Source organism: Coenobita brevimanus, chromosome 27 (genome assembly GCF_032717465.1).
Source record: "Coenobita brevimanus isolate Jiangsu-jjx chromosome 27, ASM3271746v2, whole genome shotgun sequence".
Classification (NCBI taxonomy): Eukaryota; Metazoa; Arthropoda; class Malacostraca; order Decapoda; family Coenobitidae; genus Coenobita; species Coenobita brevimanus.
Window position 1 is genome coordinate 29,993,094 of NC_136980.1, and position 23,719 is coordinate 30,016,812.

At 40.1% G+C, this 23,719-nt stretch overlaps 1 protein-coding gene across 1 annotated transcript in view; it reads right to left on the reverse strand.

Annotated features, from left to right (window-relative positions):
• The window catches only part of LOC145394526 ((3R)-3-hydroxyacyl-CoA dehydrogenase-like), a 147,020-nt gene extending 124,435 nt beyond the window's left edge, over positions 1-22,585 (reverse strand). Inside the window, exons 1-3 of the mRNA XM_080268365.1 lie at positions 22,432-22,585; positions 10,401-10,575; positions 9,794-9,921 (exon numbers count right to left, since the gene is read on the reverse strand). Coding sequence (XP_080124491.1) covers positions 9,794-9,921; positions 10,401-10,575; positions 22,432-22,585 — 457 coding nt within the window. The remainder of the gene's footprint in view (positions 1-9,793; positions 9,922-10,400; positions 10,576-22,431) is intronic.
• Between the last annotated feature and the right edge of the window lie 1,134 nt (positions 22,586-23,719).

Genomic DNA, 23,719 nt, shown 5'->3' on the forward strand with positions numbered 1-23,719 from the left:
ATTCCGCCAACCAAACAGTTCTCATGTGCAAATGGCACTTAATAGAAATATTTTGTGTAGTACAAGCCAGAAAATATGCGTTGGTGTTGTGAGGTACTTGTAATGCTGACATTTGAATCCAATTAGGAAGTTAAATGGATGTCACCTGTATGGACCTAAAACCAAATTAGAATATTTTACCCCAGAACTGCAAGATTAGGGCACGATAAGAGTGTCATTAGATTGCTTATTGTCAAATACATTTAACAAATGCTGATCTCCTCCTTCGGCCAGTAAGTGAGTGTATCATCCGGTCTTTCAAGTAGAAGTGCGGATATGCCAACACCAAAGAAAGCAGAAATGAGCGTGCTTCACCACTTGTGAGATGTTATTTTTATATTCTGACGAGCTGCAGATTAAGCAGCCTGAGCCACATTCCTTGGGGAATTATGAGAGAGAGAGAGAGAAGAATTATCCACTCATTTTCAGCACTCCTGAGGTAGAAACAGCATTCCTAAGTTTTCAATACACTCACCGAAAAAAAAAAAAAAAAAGCCGAATAAGCAAAATAAACGTGCCAACCTTGTTCAGTGCACCAAGGTACTTACGTGCCATATATAATTTGTAGAAGGAGGATGAAACAAAAGCATTTCATTTAACTTATGTTTGTCTACTAGTACTTGGTCTTCCCATCCATAGGCATTCAGCAATGCAATTATTAAGAGATTTGGCATGCTGCCAGTGTTGGGAATATCTTTAAGAGACAGGAAAAGATCAACTTGCGTGGGAGAACAGCCTAAAGTCAAAGATATTATAGAAGTTATAAAAGACCAGAAATGGAGGTGGGCAAGCCATATAGCAAGAATAAGCTGAAGCAAACTGATGTAGCAAGAGACTGACTGACTGGACACCAAGAGACCGTAAGCGTTGCAGAAAAGCTGCCAGACAGTGAGATGGCGAGATGAGATAGAGAAATTTACAAGGAAAACTTGGCAAAGATTGGCTCAGGTCAAGGAATTCGTGGAAAAGGTTAGGGAGGCCTTTGTTCAGCAGTGGACTAGTTGACGGCTGCTGCTGCTGCTGCTGCTGATATATATATATATATATATATATATATATATATATATATATATATACATATATATATATATATATATATATATATACATATACATATATATATATATATATATATATATATATATATATATATATATATATATATATATATATATATATATATATATATATATATTTTGCCAGACGCCTTAATCCCGTACGGGGTAGCCACAAACAAACCTCGCCTCCACGTTGCCCTGTCCCCGCCATTTTACTACCCCTCGCTTCCAACTTCACACCCCCCTCTCTCTATATACTTCTCCATTCCATCCCTCCATCTCATCGTCGGCCTCCCCTCCCTCTTCCCTCCTCCACCTCACTTACATACAGTCTCCTCGTCAGTCTCTCACCCTCCATCCTCTCCACATGGCCAAACCACCTTAGTGTGTTCCTCCTAACGCTTCCTATCACATCCACATCCACACCACAACGCTCCTTTATATCCTCATTTGTCAGCCTGATTCTCAATGTGACTCCACAGGCTCCTCTGAAATAACTCATTTCCACTGCTCTCACTCTTGACTTGTGTCCTTCCAACAAAGTCCAAGCTTCCACTTCCATACATTAGAGTTGGTATCACAATACTGTCATGTAGTAACTTTTTTCATTTCCACAGTGCTCACTTCACTGTTTCTTATCACTGCTTTCAAGGAACCAGCAACCTTTCTTCCTTGTTGTATCCTTTCAAGCACTTCACCCTCCAACATCACATCACACTCCCCTAAGAACTTAAACGTGCTCATATTTTCCATTTCCTCTTTGCTATCCAACCTCACTCTCTACATTCACTGACATCACCTCTCCCAAAGACCATCACTTTACTCTTCCCTACATTCACCTTTAGATTCTGTTTCTTACACACTCTCCCAAACTCATCCACCAAGTCCCTTGCAGCTGCCCTTCGTCTTCACTTAACAACACAGTATCATCTGCAAACAACAGTATAGGGAGTTTCCAAACATCTACCCTCTCTCACTAGGGCCACTCCAACATCCACTGCCCTACTTTGTATCTCTTTTATTTCCCCATCCACGTACAGATTGAACAAACATGGAGACATGACACATCCCTGTTTCAACTCAGCCATCAAAGAGAAAAATTCTACTCAGTTTACCATCCACACGCACTGTAGCCTTAGCACCACACAGACATCATATATATATATATATATATATATATATATATCATCAGCCGTTTGAATATCCACTGCAGGACCGGCCTATCCTGACCGAAGTCGCGACGATACAGCCAATGTATCTCTACCAAGTGGCTTAGGTCTAGTAGAGATTTTATGTAGGGGTGAGAAGTGCTTGTAAGTGTTATTGCAGTGTTGTAGTGGCTTTGGATGTGTGTGTGTGTTCTTGTGATCCAAGTGTAATCGGCCCGCGCAGTCTGACTGGGTACAAGCATACTTTATAGTAAGCGACACTGATTCAGCCACAGCACCCTTGTGTCCGCCAATGTAGTACGATGGCCGGGTGAAGACTTCCAAAGTTTATTATCCCTGGCGGGGCGCGAACCCTGGTTCCTGCCCGTGTACGAAACACACATTCTACCACTGTACCACAGAGGCTCCATATATATATATATATATATATATATATATATATATATATATATATGTGTGTGTGTGTGTGTGTGTGTGTGTGTGTGTGTGTGTGTGTGTAATTCACCAGGTCGGTCAGGATCACTTGATGGTCGTGATCGTCAGCTTTTACCCTCCTGGAAGGGAGCTGAGAGCTCATATAGTCCGATCTAAGGGTAAGGCTGTGACCTTCACACACGCACACACCCATCCCCTTGCTCAAGGGGGACAGTTACCACACACTTCGTCAGTGAAACTTTTCGCAACCTGAGCGAGGTGCGAACTCCCATCCACAAGTTGGCAAGCGGGAACGTTACCACTGCGCCAGCGAGTGTGTGTGTGTGTGTGTGTGTGTGTGTGTGTGTGTGTGTGTGTGTGTGTGTGTGTGTGTGTGTAAAATATACAGTGACGGACTTTTACTCATCTACCGGCAGTTTGTGATCTTACCTTTTTTTTTTTTTTTTTTCATTTTCACATTTGTTGAACCATTCACAGACGAAGGTAATTGCATCGCTCTTCATCTTCCATCATTTGCCTTGTATAGCTCGAGTATGATTAGGACGGGGAGAGATAAAAGCTAGCAAAACCGTCACCATAACAGTATAATATATATATATATATATATATATATATATATATATATATATATATATATATATATATATATATATATATATATATATTGTTGCAAAACTTCTGTCAGTTTTCATATTCACACCGCATGTAAAAATTAGTTCTGGTGTTTCATACCTCTGGCAACACTCTTGTACTATGACCCAATGATTTATTTTCCAATAATAGATGATTAAGTGCAGGGTGGTTGCAGATGAAGGTTGCATATTCCAGGGTTGTACAGCAGCCATTTGATTTTTCGTATGTATATCTGTAATATTTATCATTTCCTCAATGCTTCATCAAGACCCAGAGTACAGGACTTCTTATCCGCACAGGAGACATACCTTAGCCTCACCCTTACCACTGAAATTACCGTTTTGGGTGATTTAAACGTCCATAATGTAGAATAGTTATTGCATTCTGCCTGGATTGACGATACTGGTCTAGAATGCGAGCTGTTTATAAAATCGATTAATCTCAAAACAATCGGTAAAACAGTCAGCTAGTTGTGCCAGGCACAGGAAACCTCATCCGACAGCAGTTATTTTATTGCCTCGTTATTTTATTTCTCGTTTCTGCCATTTAGCATCAGTGCACATTAAAATTCAAAGGTAATGGTGAAAATGTTTTCAAGTTAAGCCCTCTGAAAATGTGTGATTTTGTGTTTGGCCTTTCAAGGTCATTCAGGGTCAAAGGTCATGCCACCAAATGAAACCCCATACGAGACTTCCTATATCTTGGTAAAAGTAAATATCTGTCTTCAACGAGTTTCGAGTTATAGCCCCCTTAATATGCGTGACCTTGACTTTCATCTTTCAAGGTCACTTATGGTCAAAGGTCAAGGTACCAATTTAAAAACCCATATGGGATTTCCTTTATGTTGATAATAGTCAATATCTTTCTTCAAACAGTTTCGAGTTATAGTCCCCTGAATATCCGTGACCTTGAGTTTGACCCTTCATTGTCATTCAAGATGAAATATCTTGGTGCCATATGAAATTCCACATCATGAGTTCCTGTATGTTCCTAATAGTAAATATCTCTATCTTCAACAATTTCAAGTTATAATCATCTGCAAATCCGTGACCTTGATTTGGCCTTTCGAAGTCACTCGATTACCTCCAAAATTTAATCACTTTCTTTTGGGACCAGTGGCCGCATACCCTGAAAGTTTCATGTAATGTTGCTAACAAACAAACAAAGAAACTCGACCAAAAACAATATCTAGCGGACTCCATCCAGGTGAGGTAACTAGAATACCAGATAATCCCGACCATAGCACCTAACTCTTGGATCTAGTCCTCGCAAACAACCAGATCAAAACAGAGTAGAGGTAATGTTGCCACTTGAATCCTCCAACCACAATTTCACCAAAGCTTTATTAAGCAGTTGCCCTAAACCTCCCCATTTTGAACCAGTCAGCTTGACCCGATGGCACTTTGATGGGGCAGACTGGGGTGGATTTAGAAATTTTCTTGCTGATATTCGAAGGCAGTCCTTCTTCTCCACTGACATCAATTCTTCCCAATCCCACATTAATGACTGAATACAAGCTGGTATGGAATTGTTCATATCCAAACAGTTTACTAAAAGATCGGACTCCACAAAATAGTTTGAGAGCAATTGTACCTAAGCAGCAACCCAAAAGTCCTTAGCATATTAGCTTAACTTAAAATGAAACATCTGAATCCCTCAGTAAATTTAAAATTGCTAAAAACCATGGAAAAGTAGTAAGAACTCTCTCTAAATCAAACTTTCTTCACAACCAAGAATCCAAACTATTAAACAAACCTCATGACAACAGAATATTCTGGTCATCTCTCAGTTCTTTCAATAATAACTTTAACAACTCATCACCCATTCCCCCAATAAAAATCTTCAGATGGAACAAATATAAATGACCCATGTTGAAAAGAGAGCATCCTTGCTAGTACATTTGCCAGAAATACTGCGGTAGAGGAAGTCAGTTGGAAACGTCCCTGCACCAGAACTTGACTCTCCCGAAAATTCTCCACTTAAGATGGTCTAGATACATAAAATCCATCCTAGACAGTCTACCACTTAACAAAGCTCCAGGTCCAGGTGGAACTCCTCCGATCATTTCGAAAACGTGTTCCTCAGAACTTGCCCCTGCTCTAACTAAATCATTCAGACGATGCCTATGTACATTTTCATTCTCCTCTACTTCGTGGAAAGAGCCAATTTCCACCCAGTTCCAAAGAAAGGAAGTTCCTCTGACTCCTCTGTTTAATAATCAGTAACTATGACATGTCTACTCTGTAAATTATTTGAGACTGTAGTATTTCAAATTGTAGTTAAAAAGCACATTGTTGAACATTTTGAATCCAACAACTTAATTAGCGACAGAGACTACAGTTTTTGCTACGAATGATCCAGTGTTCATATCCATATTCTCTAGACTCATACCATTCATCAATCAATTGACCAACAAGGAGAAAACCATAGATTAGCCATTGATATTTCTAAAGCTTTTGGCAGAGTATGGCACTGATCCCTACTGTCCAAACTCCCCTGCTATGGCCTATCATCTTTTGTTTCACTCAGTTCCTCATATCTTAGCGATAGAAAGATAAAAGTAAAAGTATATGATGCATATTCTAATTTCCGCTTGATTAATGTTGGCGTGTCACAAGGATCAGTCCTGGCACCAACCCTATTCTTAATTCATGTTGATGATCTCTTATCTATCACCCATAATCACTTTCACTCATATGCAGATGATTCAAGACGTCACAGTTCCTTTACACTTAAACATCCATTCACAAAATAAAAATACCTCTAACTCGCAGCTCAGTGCAGCAATCTCCATAAACCAAGACTTAAAATCACTGACTGGAGACAAGGTAACACCTGGGAAAACGAAATAGATACGGTTTACTAAGAGACAAAATCTCTTGCTAAAACCACTTCAGAGAAACTTGGATTATTATTCAGACTCCGTAACTGCTTCACTGACGAGCAGTTAGCGACTGTATAATTTCCAAGAGTCATGTTCGCTCTCTAGTGCTAACCCTTGTGGAATGGATGTGCAGAAGTTGCCCTGAAGCAACTGGACAATATTCAGAACAAAGCTGTGGGAATTATTAATATCTCTGCAATTGCAAATGAACTACCTCACCCTATGAGTAAGAAAGAATGTTGCCCTCCCTTGCATTATTTTACAGATACTTTTATGGCAAATGCTCGGACGAAGTTGCAGCCATTGCGCCACATCTCCACAGTTTCCCCCATGCTACACAGGCATTTGATAACGTTCATGACTGGACTGCCACACTGCCATACTGCAGAACTTCTGCCAATCAGAAGCTTATTTTTCCCCGATCTGCATCTCTTTGAAACTCGCTCTTCCAGAACAGTTCCCTGACAAACTTCAACCAACAGCTGTTCAAGTCTAACTGTTACAGATTTTTTATGAATGGAGAAAATGTGAAATTTGGTGTATGAACTATTTTTTTAAACTGATTTGTTTTTCCTTCTCCAGTTTATCATCTGAAAAAAAAATCTTCAGGTTTTTTCTCCTCCTGCATTCCCTTTCGTCATATTTGGATCTTCCTGGACTCCAGATGGAAGAAAAGATTGGTATGTTAACCTTCGTTTGTCAGTATCTCAAAAGCTACAAATGCAAAAGAAATTGTTAGCAGACAAATAATCGTTATACAAGAACACCATCAATGCACACTTTGCGTACGCTGGGGAAAAAGGAGAAAGCTATCTGGTGTCATGCAGAATAATTCCACAGTTGTACTAAAATCTATGGATGGGAATAATAGATACAAATATACAATATAAATAACAATGCAATGCAATTTGTTTTATTCTCCATCTATCAATACTGCATGTATTGTTTGAGGCAATGAACAGGCCTGTGATGTTAATTTTATTTTTATTTTTTTTTTTAGTCGAGTATAATATTGCTGTTGTATGTGCAGCAGACGCATCACAGATTAAGACTTATTTCCAGTGCTTGTAAAATCTGAGAAACAGTTGTTGATTTGTGACGAACAACCGAATGTCTAACGAACCCATAAACTTCACCCATCACGTCCCGACCGATTTTCCACCACTGACTCCCCCCAGTCCCGACCAATTTTGGAAAAAAAAAAAAAATTGGCTCAAACCTCCCCTTTTGGTGAGAAACATCGAAAATTCATAGAGAAATCGCTCACCTGAGATTTAAAATACTCGATACAGGTAGCAGTACCTCCTTACCTTATTGTGTTTTCTATCAGGTTGGCTCCAAAGAAAACGAGTTCTATGGGAGGGTAACTATTCCACACCACTCATAGACGGTATTTATTTATTTATTTGGTACGAATTTATATGTAGTGCGAGAGTATATTGGTTTTCAAACAGTAATATATGCAATATAAGCATTGTTTCTCTCACTAACACATCAACATACCTGACCTTTTTTGATGACATTACCTGATCATCATTTCTGGCAGTTTCTTCCTCTAATGCTATGTAAACTTTGTCCTCCACAATGTCATCGATTGGGGAATCACTCTGGCCCTGAATGTCTTTATTGGCCAGGTCACAGGTAACAGGTGAATTGCCGAGACAATGGCGTGCGGGGGGGGGGAGGTCATGCGGGATAAGGCATTGTCCCTGCCTGGCATCTTGTAGAGGAATAGAGGAAGGTGTCCCGTGTATACATACCAAAAATCATGTGCCAAAATTGAAAATTGTGCAAATTATGAACCTTGCAATTGTGCGACGTACCAGTACATCGACGGGTCTAACTGTGACAAAATGTTGCGATGTAGCCATACATCGATGGGATGCCTCAGGTTAAATGCTACTGCACCTAACACTGTACGCCTACTGTTGGTTATAAGACTATAAATGTTCTGTAAATTATTTCATACAAATTTGAGGGTTGAATTACTACTGTTATATACTTAATGCTGTGCGTTGGAATGCATTAATTTTAAGAACTAGATGACCTGGCAACCCGTATCATGGAATATTATGAAGTACTTCATGATATGGGATGTGGGGCTAACTGTATAAGATAGGATGTAACAGCTTTACTTTATTTGTCAAACTAGCACAAATAAAAACAATAACATTCCTATGTCTAAGAATGTGATTATTTAATGAACTTTCATTTAAATTAGTCTTTGGCATCTCTACCCATGAGTTAGAAAAAAGAGATATTGCTGGGAAAATTATACTCTTTTACTCTAACTTGGCCTAAAATTGTCACCGTCCGTTTTGGATGCTGAGCTGTAACAATACTGTTAATGAACAGCAGAATATGATGCTAGTCACGAGGAATTTCTGTGGAAAGCACATGGAGACACAGGACTGTCTTTAACTGCCACTGAGCTACATAAAAAAAAAAGTTGTAAAAGGTGGAAAATCTGGTCCAAGTTAGGGTGAAGGAACTATGGAGGACATTTAACCCAAGACGTCCCGTCGCCGTATGGGTACCTTTTGCATTTGCCAGTCCCGTCGATGTACTGGTATGTTTTGCAATTGCAAGGTCCCTAATTTGTAAAATTTTCAATTTCTGCTCATGATTTTTCGTACGTATATTCGGGACACCTTCCTCTATTCCTCTACAAGATGCCAAGCAGGGACATTGCTTTACACCACCTAACCTCCCTCCCCCCCCACACGCCATTGTCTCAGCAATTCACCTGTTACCAGTGACCTGGCCAATAAAGACATTCAGGGCCAGAGTGATTCCTCAATCGATGACAATGTGGAGGACAAAGTTTACATAGCATTAGAGGAAGAAACAGTCAGAAATGATGATCAGGTAATGTGACAAAAGAAGGTCAGGAATGGTGATGAGTTAGTGAGTGAAACAATGCTTATAATGCCTATATTACTGTTTGAAAACCAATATACTCTCATACTACATATATATTCGTACCAAATAAATAAATAAATACCATTTATGAGTGGTGTGGAATAGTTATCCTCCCATAGAACTCGTTTTCTTTGCAGCCAGCCTGATAGAAAACCCAGTAAGGTAAGGAGGTACTCCTACCTGTATCGAGTATTTTAGACCTCAGGTGAGCGATTTCTCTATGAATTATCGATGTTTCTCACCAAAAGCAGAGGTTTTAGCCAAAAAAAAAAAAATAAAAAAATGGTCAGGACTGGGGGGTGTAAGAGGTGCGAAAGTGGTCGGGACGTGACAGGTTAAAGATCACCCATAAAAGTAACAAACTACTTTACTGGTGCTGAATAACTGTCATCTTATTCCACTTCAGGAGGCAATAAGGTAAGTAAACTGATATTTATAATCATGTTATTGTCAGAGAGACCTTAAAGAAAGTGAAGTGGCGTTGTAAGGTGAGAACCTTGTATTAATTACAGTTTGTCAGGAGAGCTTAATTCTGACAAGACATGATGGAGAGAGAGAGAGAGAGAGAGAGAGAGAGAGAGAGAGAGATTGGGAAGAGCAGGGAAGTAGAGAGACAACATCGCCCAACCAACCAACTCACTGCCACCACTAACCTTCAGGGCAGCCACTTCTACCCAAAGGTATGAGCTGCTTGGATTTCTCAAGTTTCTCCTTACTTTGGACCGGTGCCATTGGTGTGTCAATCAATCCAGGTAGCACACAGTTTACACGAATGGCTTTGCTGAAATGGTAAGGAGTTTCAGAAACTTCCACTTCATTGTGGATGAATCTTAGTACAAAATATCGTTGTTTTTATATGAGGAAAATAATTACCAACATTAAAGCAAATACTGTACAATACATAGAAGCCATGATTGTATGCATGCCAATACGAGTATGGTTTAGCTACCCCGCCAATTCCGCAGCACACGTCTTGAAAGAATTCCTCCTTTGCTGGCAGTATAGCCACTCATACCGTCTCTTCCAGTTTTCGCCAAAATACTTGAAATATTCACTATTGCACCCTTGGAATCTCTCTCATTTTCCAGCAGTGATGTTACAAATGCCTAGGTTACTAAGATAATTCCCTGTGGAGTACTGGATAATAATAATAGTAGATTCTCTGTTGCCTGAGTATCAGTACTAATTTCATTATAATTTGACCATATTCTGTCTGTTTTAATGTCACATACTATTATTCACTGAAACGATTGTCAGAACTTGGAACTGACCGTCAGGGTGACATCAGAATGTTTCTGCCAGTGGTCATCATCAGGCTTTAATATGGATGAGAAAATGCTCACGCCGGCACAGTTGACTAGCAGTGAGGGCGGGGCGCCACACAAGTCCTGGCTTGACTTCATGGCATCCTCCACACTCCTCCTGTCTCTCACGTCTGGGATATATTTAAACATGTTTTGTAAACAATAACACCAAAATTCCGCCAACCAGACAGTTCTCATGTGCAAATGGCAATTAATAGAAATGTTTTGTGTAGCGTCAAGCCAGAAAATATGTTGGTGTTGTGAGGTACTTAATGTTGACATTTGAATCCAATTAGGAAGTTAAATGGATGTCACCTGTATGGACCTAAAACCAAATTAGAATATTTTACCTCAGAACTGCAAGATTGGGGCACGATAAGAGTGTCATTAGATTGCTTATTGTCAAATATATTTGACAAATGCCAATCTTCTCCTTCGGCCAGTAAGTGAGTGTATCATCCGGCCTTTCAAGTAGAAGTGTGGACATGCCAACACCAAAGAAAGCAGAAATGAGCGTGCTTCACCACTTGTGAGATGTTATTTTTATATTCTGACTGAGCTGCAGATTAAGCAGCCTGAGCCACATTCCTTGGGGAATTATGAGAGAGAGAGAGAGAGAGAGAGAGAGAGAGAGAGAGAGAGAGAGAGAGAGAGAGAATTATCCACTCATTTTCAGCACTCCTGAGGTAGAAACAGCATTCCTGGGTTTTCAATACACTCACTGAAAAAAAAAAAAAAAAAAGCCGAATAAGCAAAATAAACGTGCCAACCTGTTCAGTGCACCAAACAACACCTGCCATATATAATTTGTAGAAGGAGGATGAAACAAAAGCATTTCATTTAACTTAATGTTTGTCCATTAGTACTTGGTCTTCCCATCCATAGCATTCAGTACAATTATTAAGAGATTTGGCATGCTGCCAGTGTTGGGAATATCTTTAAGAGACAGGAAAAGATCAACTTGGGTGGGAGAACAGACTAAAGTCAAAGATATTATAGAAGTTATAAAAGATCAGAAATGGAGGTGGGCAAGCCATATAGCAAGAATAAGCGATAACCGATGTAGCAAGAGACTGACTGACTGGACACCAAGAGACTGTAAGCGTTGCAGAAAAAGGCCAGACAGGAGATAGCGAGATGAGATATAGAAATTTGCAGGGAAAACTTGGCAAAGATTGGCTCAGTCAAGGAATTCGTGGAAAAGGTTAGGGGAGGCCTTTGTTCAGCAGTGGACTAGTTACGGCTGCTGCTGCTCCTATATATATATATATATATATATATATATATATATATATATATATATATATATATATTTATGTATATATATATATTGCCAGACGCCTTAATCCCGTACGGGGTGGCCACAAACAAACCGCCTCCACGTTGCCCTGTCCCCCGCCATTTTACTACCCTGCTCCCAACTCACACACCCCTCTCTCATATACTTCTCCATTCCATCCCTCCATCTCATCGTCGGCCTCCCCCTCCCTCTTCCCTCCTCCACCTCACTCACATACAGTCTCCTCGTCAGTCTCTCGCCCTCCATCCTCTCCACATGGCCAAACCACCTTAGTGTGTTCCTCCTAACGCTTCCTATCACATCCACATCCACACCACAACGCTCCTTTATATCCTCATTTGTCAGCCTGATTCTCAATGTGACTCCACAGGCTCAGGCTCCTCTGAAATAACTCATTTCCACTGCTCTCACGCTTGACTTGTGTCCTTCCAGCAACGTCCAAGTTTCACTTCCATACATTAGAGTTGGTATCACAATACTGTCATGTAGTAACTTTTTTCATTTCCATGCTCACTTCACTGTTTCTTATCACTGCTTTCAAGGAACCAGCAACCTTTCTTCCTTGTTGTATCCTTTCAAGCACTTCACCCTCCAACATCACATCACACTCCCTAAGAACTTAAACGTGCTCATATTTTCCATTTCCTCGCTATCCAACCTCACTCTACATTCACTGACATCACCTCTCCCAAAGACCATCACTTTACTCTTCCCTACATTCACCTTTAGATTCTGTTTCTTACACACTCTCCCAAACTCATCCACCAAGCCTTGCAGCTGCCCTTCGTCTTCACTTAACAACACAGTATCATCTGCAAACAACAGTATAGGGAGTTTCCAAACACTACCCTCTCTCACTAGGGCCACTCCAACATCCACTGCCCTACTTTGTATCTCTTTTATTTCCCCATCCACGTACAGATTGAACAAACATGGAGACATGACACATCCCTGTTTCAACTCAGCCATCAAAGAGAAAAATTCACTCAGTTTACCATCCACACGCACTGCAGCCTTAGCACCACACAGACATTATATCTACATATAGCTATATATATATCTATATATATATATATATATATATATATATATATCATCATCAGCCGTTTGAATATCCACTGCAGGACCGGCCTATCCCGACCGAAGTCGCGACGATACAGCCAATGTATCTCTACCAAGTGGCTTAGGTCTAGTTGAGATTTTATGTAGGGTGAGAAGTGCTTGTAAGTGATATTGCAGTGTTGTAGTGGCTTTGGATGTGTGTGTGTGTTCTGTGATCCAAGTGTAATCGGCCCGTTCAATCTGACTGGGTACAAGCATACTTTATAGTAAGCGACACTGGTTCAGCCACAGCACCCCTTGTGTCCGCCAATGTAGTACGTGGCCGGGTGAAGACTTCCAAAGTTTATCACCCTGGCGGGGCGCGAACCCTGGTTCACCCGTGTACGAAACGCACATTCTACCACTGTACCACAGAGGCTCCATATATATATATATATATATATATATATATATATATATATATATATATATATATATATATATATATATATATATATATATGTATATATACATGTGTGTGTGTGTGTATGTGTGTGTAATTCACCAGATCGGTCAGGATCACTTGATGGTCGTGATCGTCAGCTTTTACCCTCCTGGAAGGGAGCTGAGAGCTCATATAGTCCGATCTAAGGGTAAGGCTGTGACCTTCACACACGCACACACCCATCCCCTTGCTCAAGGGGGACAGTAACCACACACTTCGTCAGTGAAACTTTTCGCAACCTGAGCGAGGTGCGAACTCCCATCCACAAGTTGGCAAGCGAGAACGTTACCACTGCACCAGCGAGTGTGTGTGTGTGTGTGTGTGTGTGTGTGTGTGTGTGTGTGTGTGTGTGTGTAAAATATACAGTGACGGACTTTTACTCATCTACCGGCAGTTTGTGATCTTCCTTTTTTTTTTTCATTTTCACATTTGTTGAACCATTCACAGACGAAGGTAATTGCATCGCTCTTCATCTTCCATCATTTACCTTGTATAGCCCGAGTATGATTAGGACGGGGGGAGATAAAAGCTAGCAAAAACAAATCGTCACCATAACAGTATACTATATATATATATATATATATATATATATATATATATATATATATATATATATATATATATATATATATATATATATATATATATATATATATATATATATATATATTTTGTTGCAAAACTTCTGTCAGTTTTCCTATTCACACCGTATGTAAAAATTAGTTCTGGTGTTTCATACCTCTGCCAACACTCTTGTACTATGACCCAATGATTTATTTTCCAATAATAGATGATTAAGTGCAGGGTGGTTGCAGATGAAGGTTGCATATTCCAGGGTTGTACAGCAGCCATTTGATTTTTCGTATGTATATCTGTAATATTTATCATTTCCTCAATGCTTCCTCAAGACCCAGAGTACAGGACTTCTTATCCGCACAGGAAACATACCTTAACCTCACCCTTACCACTGAAATTACCGTTTCGGGTGATTTAAACGTCCATAATGTAGAATAGTTATTGCATTCTGCCTGGATTGACGATACTGGTCTAGAATGCGAGCTGTTTGTAAAATCGATTAATCTCAAACAATCGGTAAAACAGTCAGCTAGTTGTGCCAGGCACAGCAAACCTCATCCGACAGCAGTTATTTTATTGCCTCGTTATTTTATTTCTCGTTTCTGCCATTTAGCATCAGTGCACATTAAAATTCAAAGGTAATGGTGAAAATGTTTTCAAGTTAAGCCCTCTGAAAATGTGTGATTTTGTGTTTGGCCTTTCAAGGTCATTCAGGGTCAAAGGCCATGCCACCAAATGAAACCCCATACGAGACTTCCTATATCTTGGTAAAAGTAAATATCTGTCTTCAACGAGTTTCGAGTTATAGCCCCCTTAATATGCGTGACCTTGACTTTCATCTTTCAAGGTCACTTATGGTCAAAGGTCAAGGTACCAATTTAAAAACCCATATGGGATTTCCTTTATGTTGATAATAGTCAATATGTTTCTTCAAACAGTTTCGAGTTATAGTCCCCTGAATATCCGTGACCTTGAGTTTGACCCTTCATTGTCATTCAAGGTGAAATATCTTGGTGCCAAATGAAATTCCACATCATGAGTTCCTGTATGTTCCAAATAGTAAATATCTCTATCTTCAACCAGTTTCAAGTTATAATCATCTGAAAATCCTGACCTTGATTTGGCCTTTCAGAGTCACTCGATTACCTCCAAAATTTAATCACTTTCTTTTGGGACCAGTGGCCACATACCCTGAAAGTTTCATGTAATGTTGCTAACAAACAAACAAAGAAACTCGACCAAAAACAATATCTAGCGGACACCATCCAGGTGAGGTAACTAGAATCCCAGATAATCCCGACCATAGCACCTAACTCTTGGATCTAGTCCTCGCAAACAACCAGATCAAAACAGAGTAGAGGTAATGTTGCCACTTGAATCCTCCAACCACAATTTCACCAAAGCTTTATTAAGCAGTTGCCCTAAACCTCCCCATTTTGAACCAGTCAGCTTGACCCGATGGCACTTTGATGGGGCAGACTGGGGTGGATTTAGAAATTTTCTTGCTGATATTCGAAGGCAGTCCTTCTTCTCCACTGACATCAATTCTTCCCAATCCCACATTAATGACTGAATACAAGCTGGTATGGAATTGTTCATATCCAAACAATTTACTAAAAGATCGGACTCCACAAAATAGTTTGAGAGCAATTGTACCTAAGCAGCAACCCAAAAGTCCTTAGCATATTAGCTTAACTTAAAATGAAACATCTGAATCCCTCAGTAAATTTAAAATTGCTAAAAACCATGGAAAAGTAGTAAGAACTCTCTCTAAATCAAACTTTCTTCACAACCAAGAATCCAAACTATTAAACAAACCTCATGACAACAGAATATTCTGGTCATCTCTCAGTTCTTTCAATAATAACTTTAACAACTCATCACCCATTCCCCCAATAAAAATCTTCAGATGGAACAAATATAAATGACCCATGTTGAAAAGAGAGCATCCTTGCTAGTACATTTGCCAGAAATACTGCGGTAGAGGAAGTCAGTTGGAACGTCCCTGTACCAGAACTTGACTCTCCCGAAAATTCTCCACTTAAGATGGTCTAGATACATAAAATCCATCCTAGACAGTTTACCACTGAACAAAGCTCCAGGTCCAGGTGGAACTCCTCCGATCATTTCGAAAACGTGTTCCTCAGAACTTGCCCCTGCTCTAACTAAATCATTCAGACGATGCCTATGTACATTTTCATTCTCTACTTCGTGGAAAGAGCCAATTTCCACCCAGTTCCAAAGAAAGGAAGTTCCTCTGACCCCTCTGTTTAATAATCAGTAACTATGACATGTCTACTCTGTAAAGTATTTGAGACTGTAGTATTTCAAATTGTAGTTAAAAAGCACATTGTTCAACATTTTGAATCCAACAACTTAATTAGCGACAGAGACTACAGTTTTTGCTACGAATGATCCAGTGTTCATATCCATATTCTCTTGACTCATACCATTCATCAATCAATTGACCAACAAGGAGAAAACCATAGAGTAGCCATTGATATTTCTAAAGCTTTTGGCAGAGTGTGGCACTGATCCCTACTGTTCAAACTCCCCTGCTATGGCCTATCATCTTTTGTTTCACTCAGTTCCTCATATCTTAGCGATAGAAAGATGAAAGTAAAAGTATATGATGCATATTCTAATTTCCACTTGATTAATGTTGGCGTGTCACAAGGATCAGTCCTGGCACCAACCCTATTCTTAATTCATGTTGATGATCTCTTATCTATCACCCATAATCACTTTCACTCATATGCAGATGATTCAAGACGTCACAGTTCCTTTACACTTAAACATCCATTCACAAAATAAAATACCTCTAACTCGCAGCTCAGTGCAGCAATCTCCATAAACCAAGACTTAAAATCACTGACTGGAGACAAGGTAACAGCTGGGAAAACGAAATAGATACAGTTTACTAAGAGACAAAATCTCTTGCTAAAACCACTTCAGAGAAACTTGGATTATTTTTCAGACTCCGTAGCTGCTTCATTGACGAGCAGTTAGCGACTGTATAATTTCCAAGAGTCATGTTCGCTCTCTATTTCTAACCCTTGTGGAATGGATGTGCAGAGGTTGCCCTAAAGCAACTGGACAATATTCAGAACAAAGCTGTGGGAATTATTAATAGCCCTGCAATTTCAAATGAACTACCTCACCCTATGAGTAAGAAGGAATGTTGCCCTCCCTTACATTATTTTACAGATACTTTTATGGCAAATGCTCGGACGAAGTTGCAGCCATTGTGCCACATCTCCACAGTTTCCCCCATGCTACACAGGCATTTGATAACGTTCATGACTGGACTGTCACACTGCCATACTGCAGAACTTCTGCCAATCAGAAGCCTATTTTTCCCCGATCTGCATCTCTTTGAAACTCGCTCTTCCAGAACAGTTCCCCGACAAACTTCAACCAACAGCTGTTCAAGTCTAACTGTTACAGATTTTTTATGAATGGAGAAAATGTGAAATTTGGTGTATGAACTATTTTTTTAAACTGATTTGTTTTTCCTTCTCCAGTTTATCATCTGAAAAAAAAAAAAAATCTTTCAGGTTTTTTCTCCTCCTGCATTCCCTTTCGTCATATTTGGATATTCCTGGACTCCAGATGGAAGAAAAGATTGGTATGTTAACCTTCGTTTGTCAGTATCTCAAAACCTACAAATGCAAAAGAAATTGTTAGCAGACAAATAATCGTTATACAAGAACACCATCAATGCACACTTTGCGTATGCTGGGGAAAAAGGAGAAAGCTATCTGGTTTCATGCAGAATAATTCCACAATTGTACTAAAAGCCGTGGATGGGAATAATATTCGTAGATACAAATATACAATATAAATAACAATGCAATGCAATTTGTTTTATTCTCCATCTATCAATACTGCATGTATTGTTTGAGGCAATGAACAGGCCTGTGATTTTTATTTTTTTTTTTTTTTTTTTTTTAGTTGAGTATAATATTGCTGTTGTATGTGCAGCGGACGCATCACAGATTAAGACTTATTTCCAGTGCTTGTAAAATCTGAGAAACAGTTGTTGATTTGTGACGAACAACCGATTGTCTAACGAACCCATAAACTTCACCCGTCACGTCCCGACCGATTTTCCACCACTGACTCCCCCCAGTCCCGACCAATTTTGGAAAAAAAAAAAATTTGGCTCAAACCTCCGCTTTTGGTGAGAAACATCGAAAATTCATAGAGAAATCGCTCACCTGAGATTTAAAATACTCGATACAGGTAGCAGTACCTCCTTACCTTACTGTGTTTTCTATCAGGCTGGCTCCAAAGAAAACGAGTTCTATGGGAGGGTAATATTCCACACCACTCATAGACGGTATTTATTTATTTATTTGGTACGAATTTATATGTACTGCGAGAGTAAATTGGTTTTCAAACAGTAATATATGCAATATAAGTATTGTTTCACTCACTAACACATCAACATACCTGACCTTTTTTGATGACATTACCTGATCATCATTTCTGGCAGTTTCTTCCTCTAATGCTATGTAAACTTTGTCCTCCACAATGTCATCGATTGGGGAATCACTCTGGCCCTGAATGTCTTTATTGGCCAGGTCACAGGTAACAGGTGAATTGCCGAGACAATGGCGTGTGGGGGTGGGGGAGGTCATGCGGGATAAGGCATTGTCCCTGCCTGGCATCTTGTAGAGGAATAGAAGAAGGTGTCCCGTGTATACGTACCAAAAATCACGTGCCAAAATTGAAAATTGTGCAAATTATGAACCTTGCAATTGCGCGACGTACCAGTACATCGACGGGTCTAACTGTGACAAAATGTTGCGATGTCCCCATACATCGATGGGATGCCTCGGGTTAAATGCTACTGCACCTAACACTGTAGGCCTACTGTTGGTTATAAGACTATAATCGTTCTGTAAATTATTTCATACAAATTTGAGGGTTGAATTACTACTGTTATATACTTAATTCTGTGAGTTGGAATGCATTAATTTTAAGAATTAGATGACCTGGCAACCCGTATCATGGAATATTATGAAGTACTTCATGATATGGGATGTGGGGCTAACTGTATAAGATAGGATGTAACAGCTTTATTTGTCAAACTAGCACAAATAAAAACAATAACATTCCTATGTCTAAGAATGTGATTATTTAATGAACTTTCATTTAAATTAGTCTTTGGCATCTCTACCCATGAGTTAGAAAAAAGAGATATTGCTGGGAAAATTATACTCTTTTTACTCTAACTTGACCTAAAATTGTCACTGTCCGTTTTGGATGCTGACCTGTAACAATACTGTTAATGAACAGCAGAATATGATGCTAGTCACGAGGAATTTCTGTGGAAAGCACATGGAGATGCGGGATTGTCTTTAACTGCCACTGAGCTACATAAAAAAAAAGTTGTAAAAGGTGGAAAATCTGGTCCAAGTTAGGGTGAAGGAACTATGGACGACATTTAACCCAAGACGTCCTGTCGACGTATGGGTACGTTGCAACATTTTGCATTTGCCAGTCCCGTCGATGTACTGGTATGTTTTGCAATTGCAAGGTCCCTAATTTGCAAAATTTTCAATTATTGCTCATGATTTTTCGTACGTATATTCGGGACACCTTCCTCTATTCCTCTACAAGATGCCAAGCAGGGACAATGCCTTACACCACATAACCTCCCCCTCCCCTGCTCGCCATTGTCTCAGCAATTCACCTGTTACCAGTGACCTGGCCAATAAAGACATTCAGGGCCAGAGTGATTCCTCAATTGATGACAATGTGGAGGATAAAGTTTACATAGCATTAAAGGAAGAAACAGTCAGAAATGATGATCAGGTAATGTGGCAAAAGAAGGTCAGGAATGGTGATGAGTTAGTGAGTGAAACAATGCTTATAATGCCTATATTACTGTTTGAAAACCAATATACTCTCATACTACATATAAATTCGTACCAAATAAATAAATAAATACCATTTATGAGTGGTGTGGAACAGTTATCCTCCCATAGAACTCGTTTTCTTTGCAGCCAGCCTGATAGAAAACCAAGTAAGGTAAGGAGGTACTCCTACCTGTATCGAGTATTTTAAACCTCAGGTGAGTGATTTCTCTATGAATTATCGATGTTTCTCACCAAAAGCAGAGGTTTTAGCCAAAAAAAAAAAAATCCAAAAATGGGCAGGACTGGGGGGTGTAAGAGGTGCGAAAGTGGTCGGGACGTGACGGGTTAAAGATCATCCATAAAAGTAACAAACTACTTTACTGGTGCTGAATAACTGTCATCTTATGCCACTTCAGGAGGCAATAAGGTAAGTAAACTGATATTTATAATCATGTTATTGTCAGAGAGACCTTAAAGAAAGTGAAGTGGCGTTGTAAGGTGAGAACCTTGTATTAATTAAAGTTTGTCAGGAGAGCTTAATTCTGACAAGACATGATGGAGAGAGAGAGAGAGAGAGAGAGAGAGAGAGAGATTGGGAAGAGCAGGGAAGTAGAGAGACATATGGAGGGGTGCATTAACTTCCAATTAATGTGGCCTGATGCCTGAGAACCTCAAACATGGTACTTTCATCTACTTGTTATAAACCAATTTCCGAATACTTAATGAGGCAAATTGACATCTTGTCTAACAGGGGACGGAGTAGGGAGAATATAAATTTACACTTGACACCCTTAGAGAAAATAAAGGAGTCGTAAATTTACATCTTGACCAACCTTACACAAAATAAAGGGAACGTAAATGTACAGCTTGACCAACGGGTGACAAACTGGGGAGGATGTAAATTTATGTGTCGACCAGAAATGGGCTAAACAAACTTCAACCAATTGCCTAATGTGATACCCTGTAAAGGATTATCTCAACAATATGTTCTCCACGCATAGTTCTCCCTACTCAAGAACGACAGTTCTTCCCCCAGCACATCACAGTTCTATGTAGCTCCCTCTTCAGGCATTTTCCTTTGTACTCATCTGTACTCAATGACGATTGCATTCTTCTAATGCACCAGAATCCCTTGCACCTCTCCTCATCAAAAGTACCATATTGCTCTATACCTGCAGGTACTAGACTGGGAACTCCTCCAGGGATGATATACTACATTTAACCCATAATTCGTTGGAAACTCAGTATAGTTTCATCCCCCTTGGTTGAACAAATCATATTCTTTTTCTTGGCAATGTCACTTTCATAAACCCTAAAACTAATGGTACCGTAATAAACCAAGCAAACATGAGATTCGATCAAGTGTTGACACTGCATTTAAATCCATGCACTCCAAGAGGATGGCCAGACTCATATTGTTAATTTCATGAGGAGAGAGAGAGAGAGAGAGAGAGAGAGTGAGAACGGGGTAAGGGGTGGGTTAACATAATGTGTTCACAGCTGAGTGATATGAATCATTCAAAAATTGTGTTCCAGTCCCTGGGAAGTTCAGACACGACCACTCCACAATACTCGATACGTAATTGTATCTGCCTCCCGCCGACAGTTTTATTTACTCTCTCTCTCTCTCTCTCTCTCTCTCTCTCTCTCTCTCTCTCTCTCTCTCTATATATATATATATATATATATATATATATATATATATATATATATATATATATATATATATATATATATTTGGATAGACAGGTAGACTGATTGATTAATAGAGAGAGAGAGAGAGAGAGAGAGAATGTCAGCAGACTTTTACTTAAGTTGACCATTTTTTCCTTAGTGATACACTGAACACAATGGCGCATCATGCAACAATACCTTTACCTCTGGCTAGTCTGTGATGCAATGGACATGAGAGTGACTCATCAGGCAGGAGAGCGACTCACCAGGCAGTAGTGTGACTCACCAGGCAGGAGAATGACTCACCTGGCAGGAGAGTAACTCATCAGGCAGGAGAGTGACTCATCAGGCAGGAGTGTGACTCACAAGGCAGGAGAGAAACTCATCAGAGACGAGAATGACTCATCAGGCAGGAGTGTGACTCACCAGGCAGGAGAGTAACTCATCAGAGACGAGAATGACTCATCAGGCAGGAGTGTGACTCACCAGGCAGGATTGACTCACCAGGCAGGAGAGTGACTCATTAGACAAGAGAGTGAGTCACCAGGCAGGAGAGTGACTCATCAGGCACGAGTGTGACTCACCAGGCAAGAGAGTGACTCATCAGACAGGAGAGTGACCCACCAGGCAGGAGAGTGACTCATCAGGCAGGACAGTGACTCACTGGGCAGGACAGTGACTCATCAGGCAGGAGTGTGACTCACCAGGCAAGAGAGTGACTCATTAGGCAGGAGAGTGACTCATCAGGCAGGACAGTGACTCATCAGGCAGGAGTGTGACTCACCAGGCAAGAGAGTGACTCATTAGGCATGAGAGTGACTCACCAGGCAGGAGAGTGACCCATCAGGCAGGAGAATGACTCACCAGGCAGGAGAATGACTCATCAGGCAGGAGAGTGACTCATCAGGCAGGAGTGTGACTCGTCAGGCGGAAGAGTGACTCATCAGGCAGAAGTGTGACTCATCAGGCAGGAAAGTGATTCTCCATGCAGGAGAGTGACTCACCGGGCAAGAGAGTGACTCACCGGGCAGGAGGGTGAGGGTGTGTTTGGCCGCCTGAAGGTTGATATCTGTGACCACCAGTCGGGCGCCCTCCCTGGCCAGCACCTGACAGCATGCACGCCCAATGCCGCTCCCGCCGCCTGAAGTGACAGGCAGTAATTGGTTCACAGCAAACATTACCCTTTAAATATAAACCATTATCTGTAGTGCGTGCTCTGCCATCTCACTGAACAATTTTCTCTGTCAGTACCCAGTGCTTTCATCTCTCATTTATTATAAGCTCAGTCACACAGTGCTCAGTGCCCTCCACTTGCTGCACAGTACTGTCAGTCAGTACTCAATGCTCCTTCTTGAGTAGTATAGTTTTTCTTTTGGTACTGTAGTTATTATGTGCATTGGCGGACAGTAATATCACTGTTTTTTTCCTTTTTTTTTTTTACTGAAAAATGATCAAACACACATTTCTCTGAGAATAATATTGTGCGATCCATCACAGGTTATTGAATGTCATTGCTCACAATCCCAGTATTTATCATAATGAAATTAATCGACATTTATTTCTGCAATTGTACAAGCATCTGCATGTCACTGCTTTGTAAACAAGCTTCATGAGACCACATGGCACTGTTGAGTCACACACTAGAAAAACTCAGTTTAATCCATTCAGCCTGAGTATTCATTCTTTTTCTTCCTACCTCATACAAATTTATACAAATTAGGAGACAACGTTTGTATTAAGGAATTAACCAGTGCTGTATCAAACCTTTCCAGTTCGTGTAAGCTGAATGATGTCGCCTGGAGGTAGCAAATACAAACTTACTGATACTTCATCGGACTGAAGGGATTAGTGATAATATAAAGCCTGTGAGCACTCCTCCAGTCTGATGGCAACAGGGAGACTAACAGTATGGCAATGAGGTCTTGAGAAATCTTACTGACCAGCATAATTTTACATCAATACACACTGCTTGGTTACCATAGACTTAGGTTGCCGTGCAGTCAACAAAGGCGGTGTCGTCTAGCCAAACTGTCCGTGTACCCTGAGATTTAACGACATATTCTAGTGATGTGGTAGGTTTCGTGGCACATCTTACACAGCGATTTATTTTGCATGATTACCATTAACTTTCTCTCGTATGTTATTTACGGGAATAACGTTTTAATAACGAAATATAATAGTAACAAGGAAGGGGATACCGAGATATAATGTGCAGAATGAATTAATAAGGAAGACGTCTTACGAATTTTCCCCAGCCACTTCGAATATGACCTTTATATACCAGTCAAGCAGGTGGTGGCGACTGTCATCCA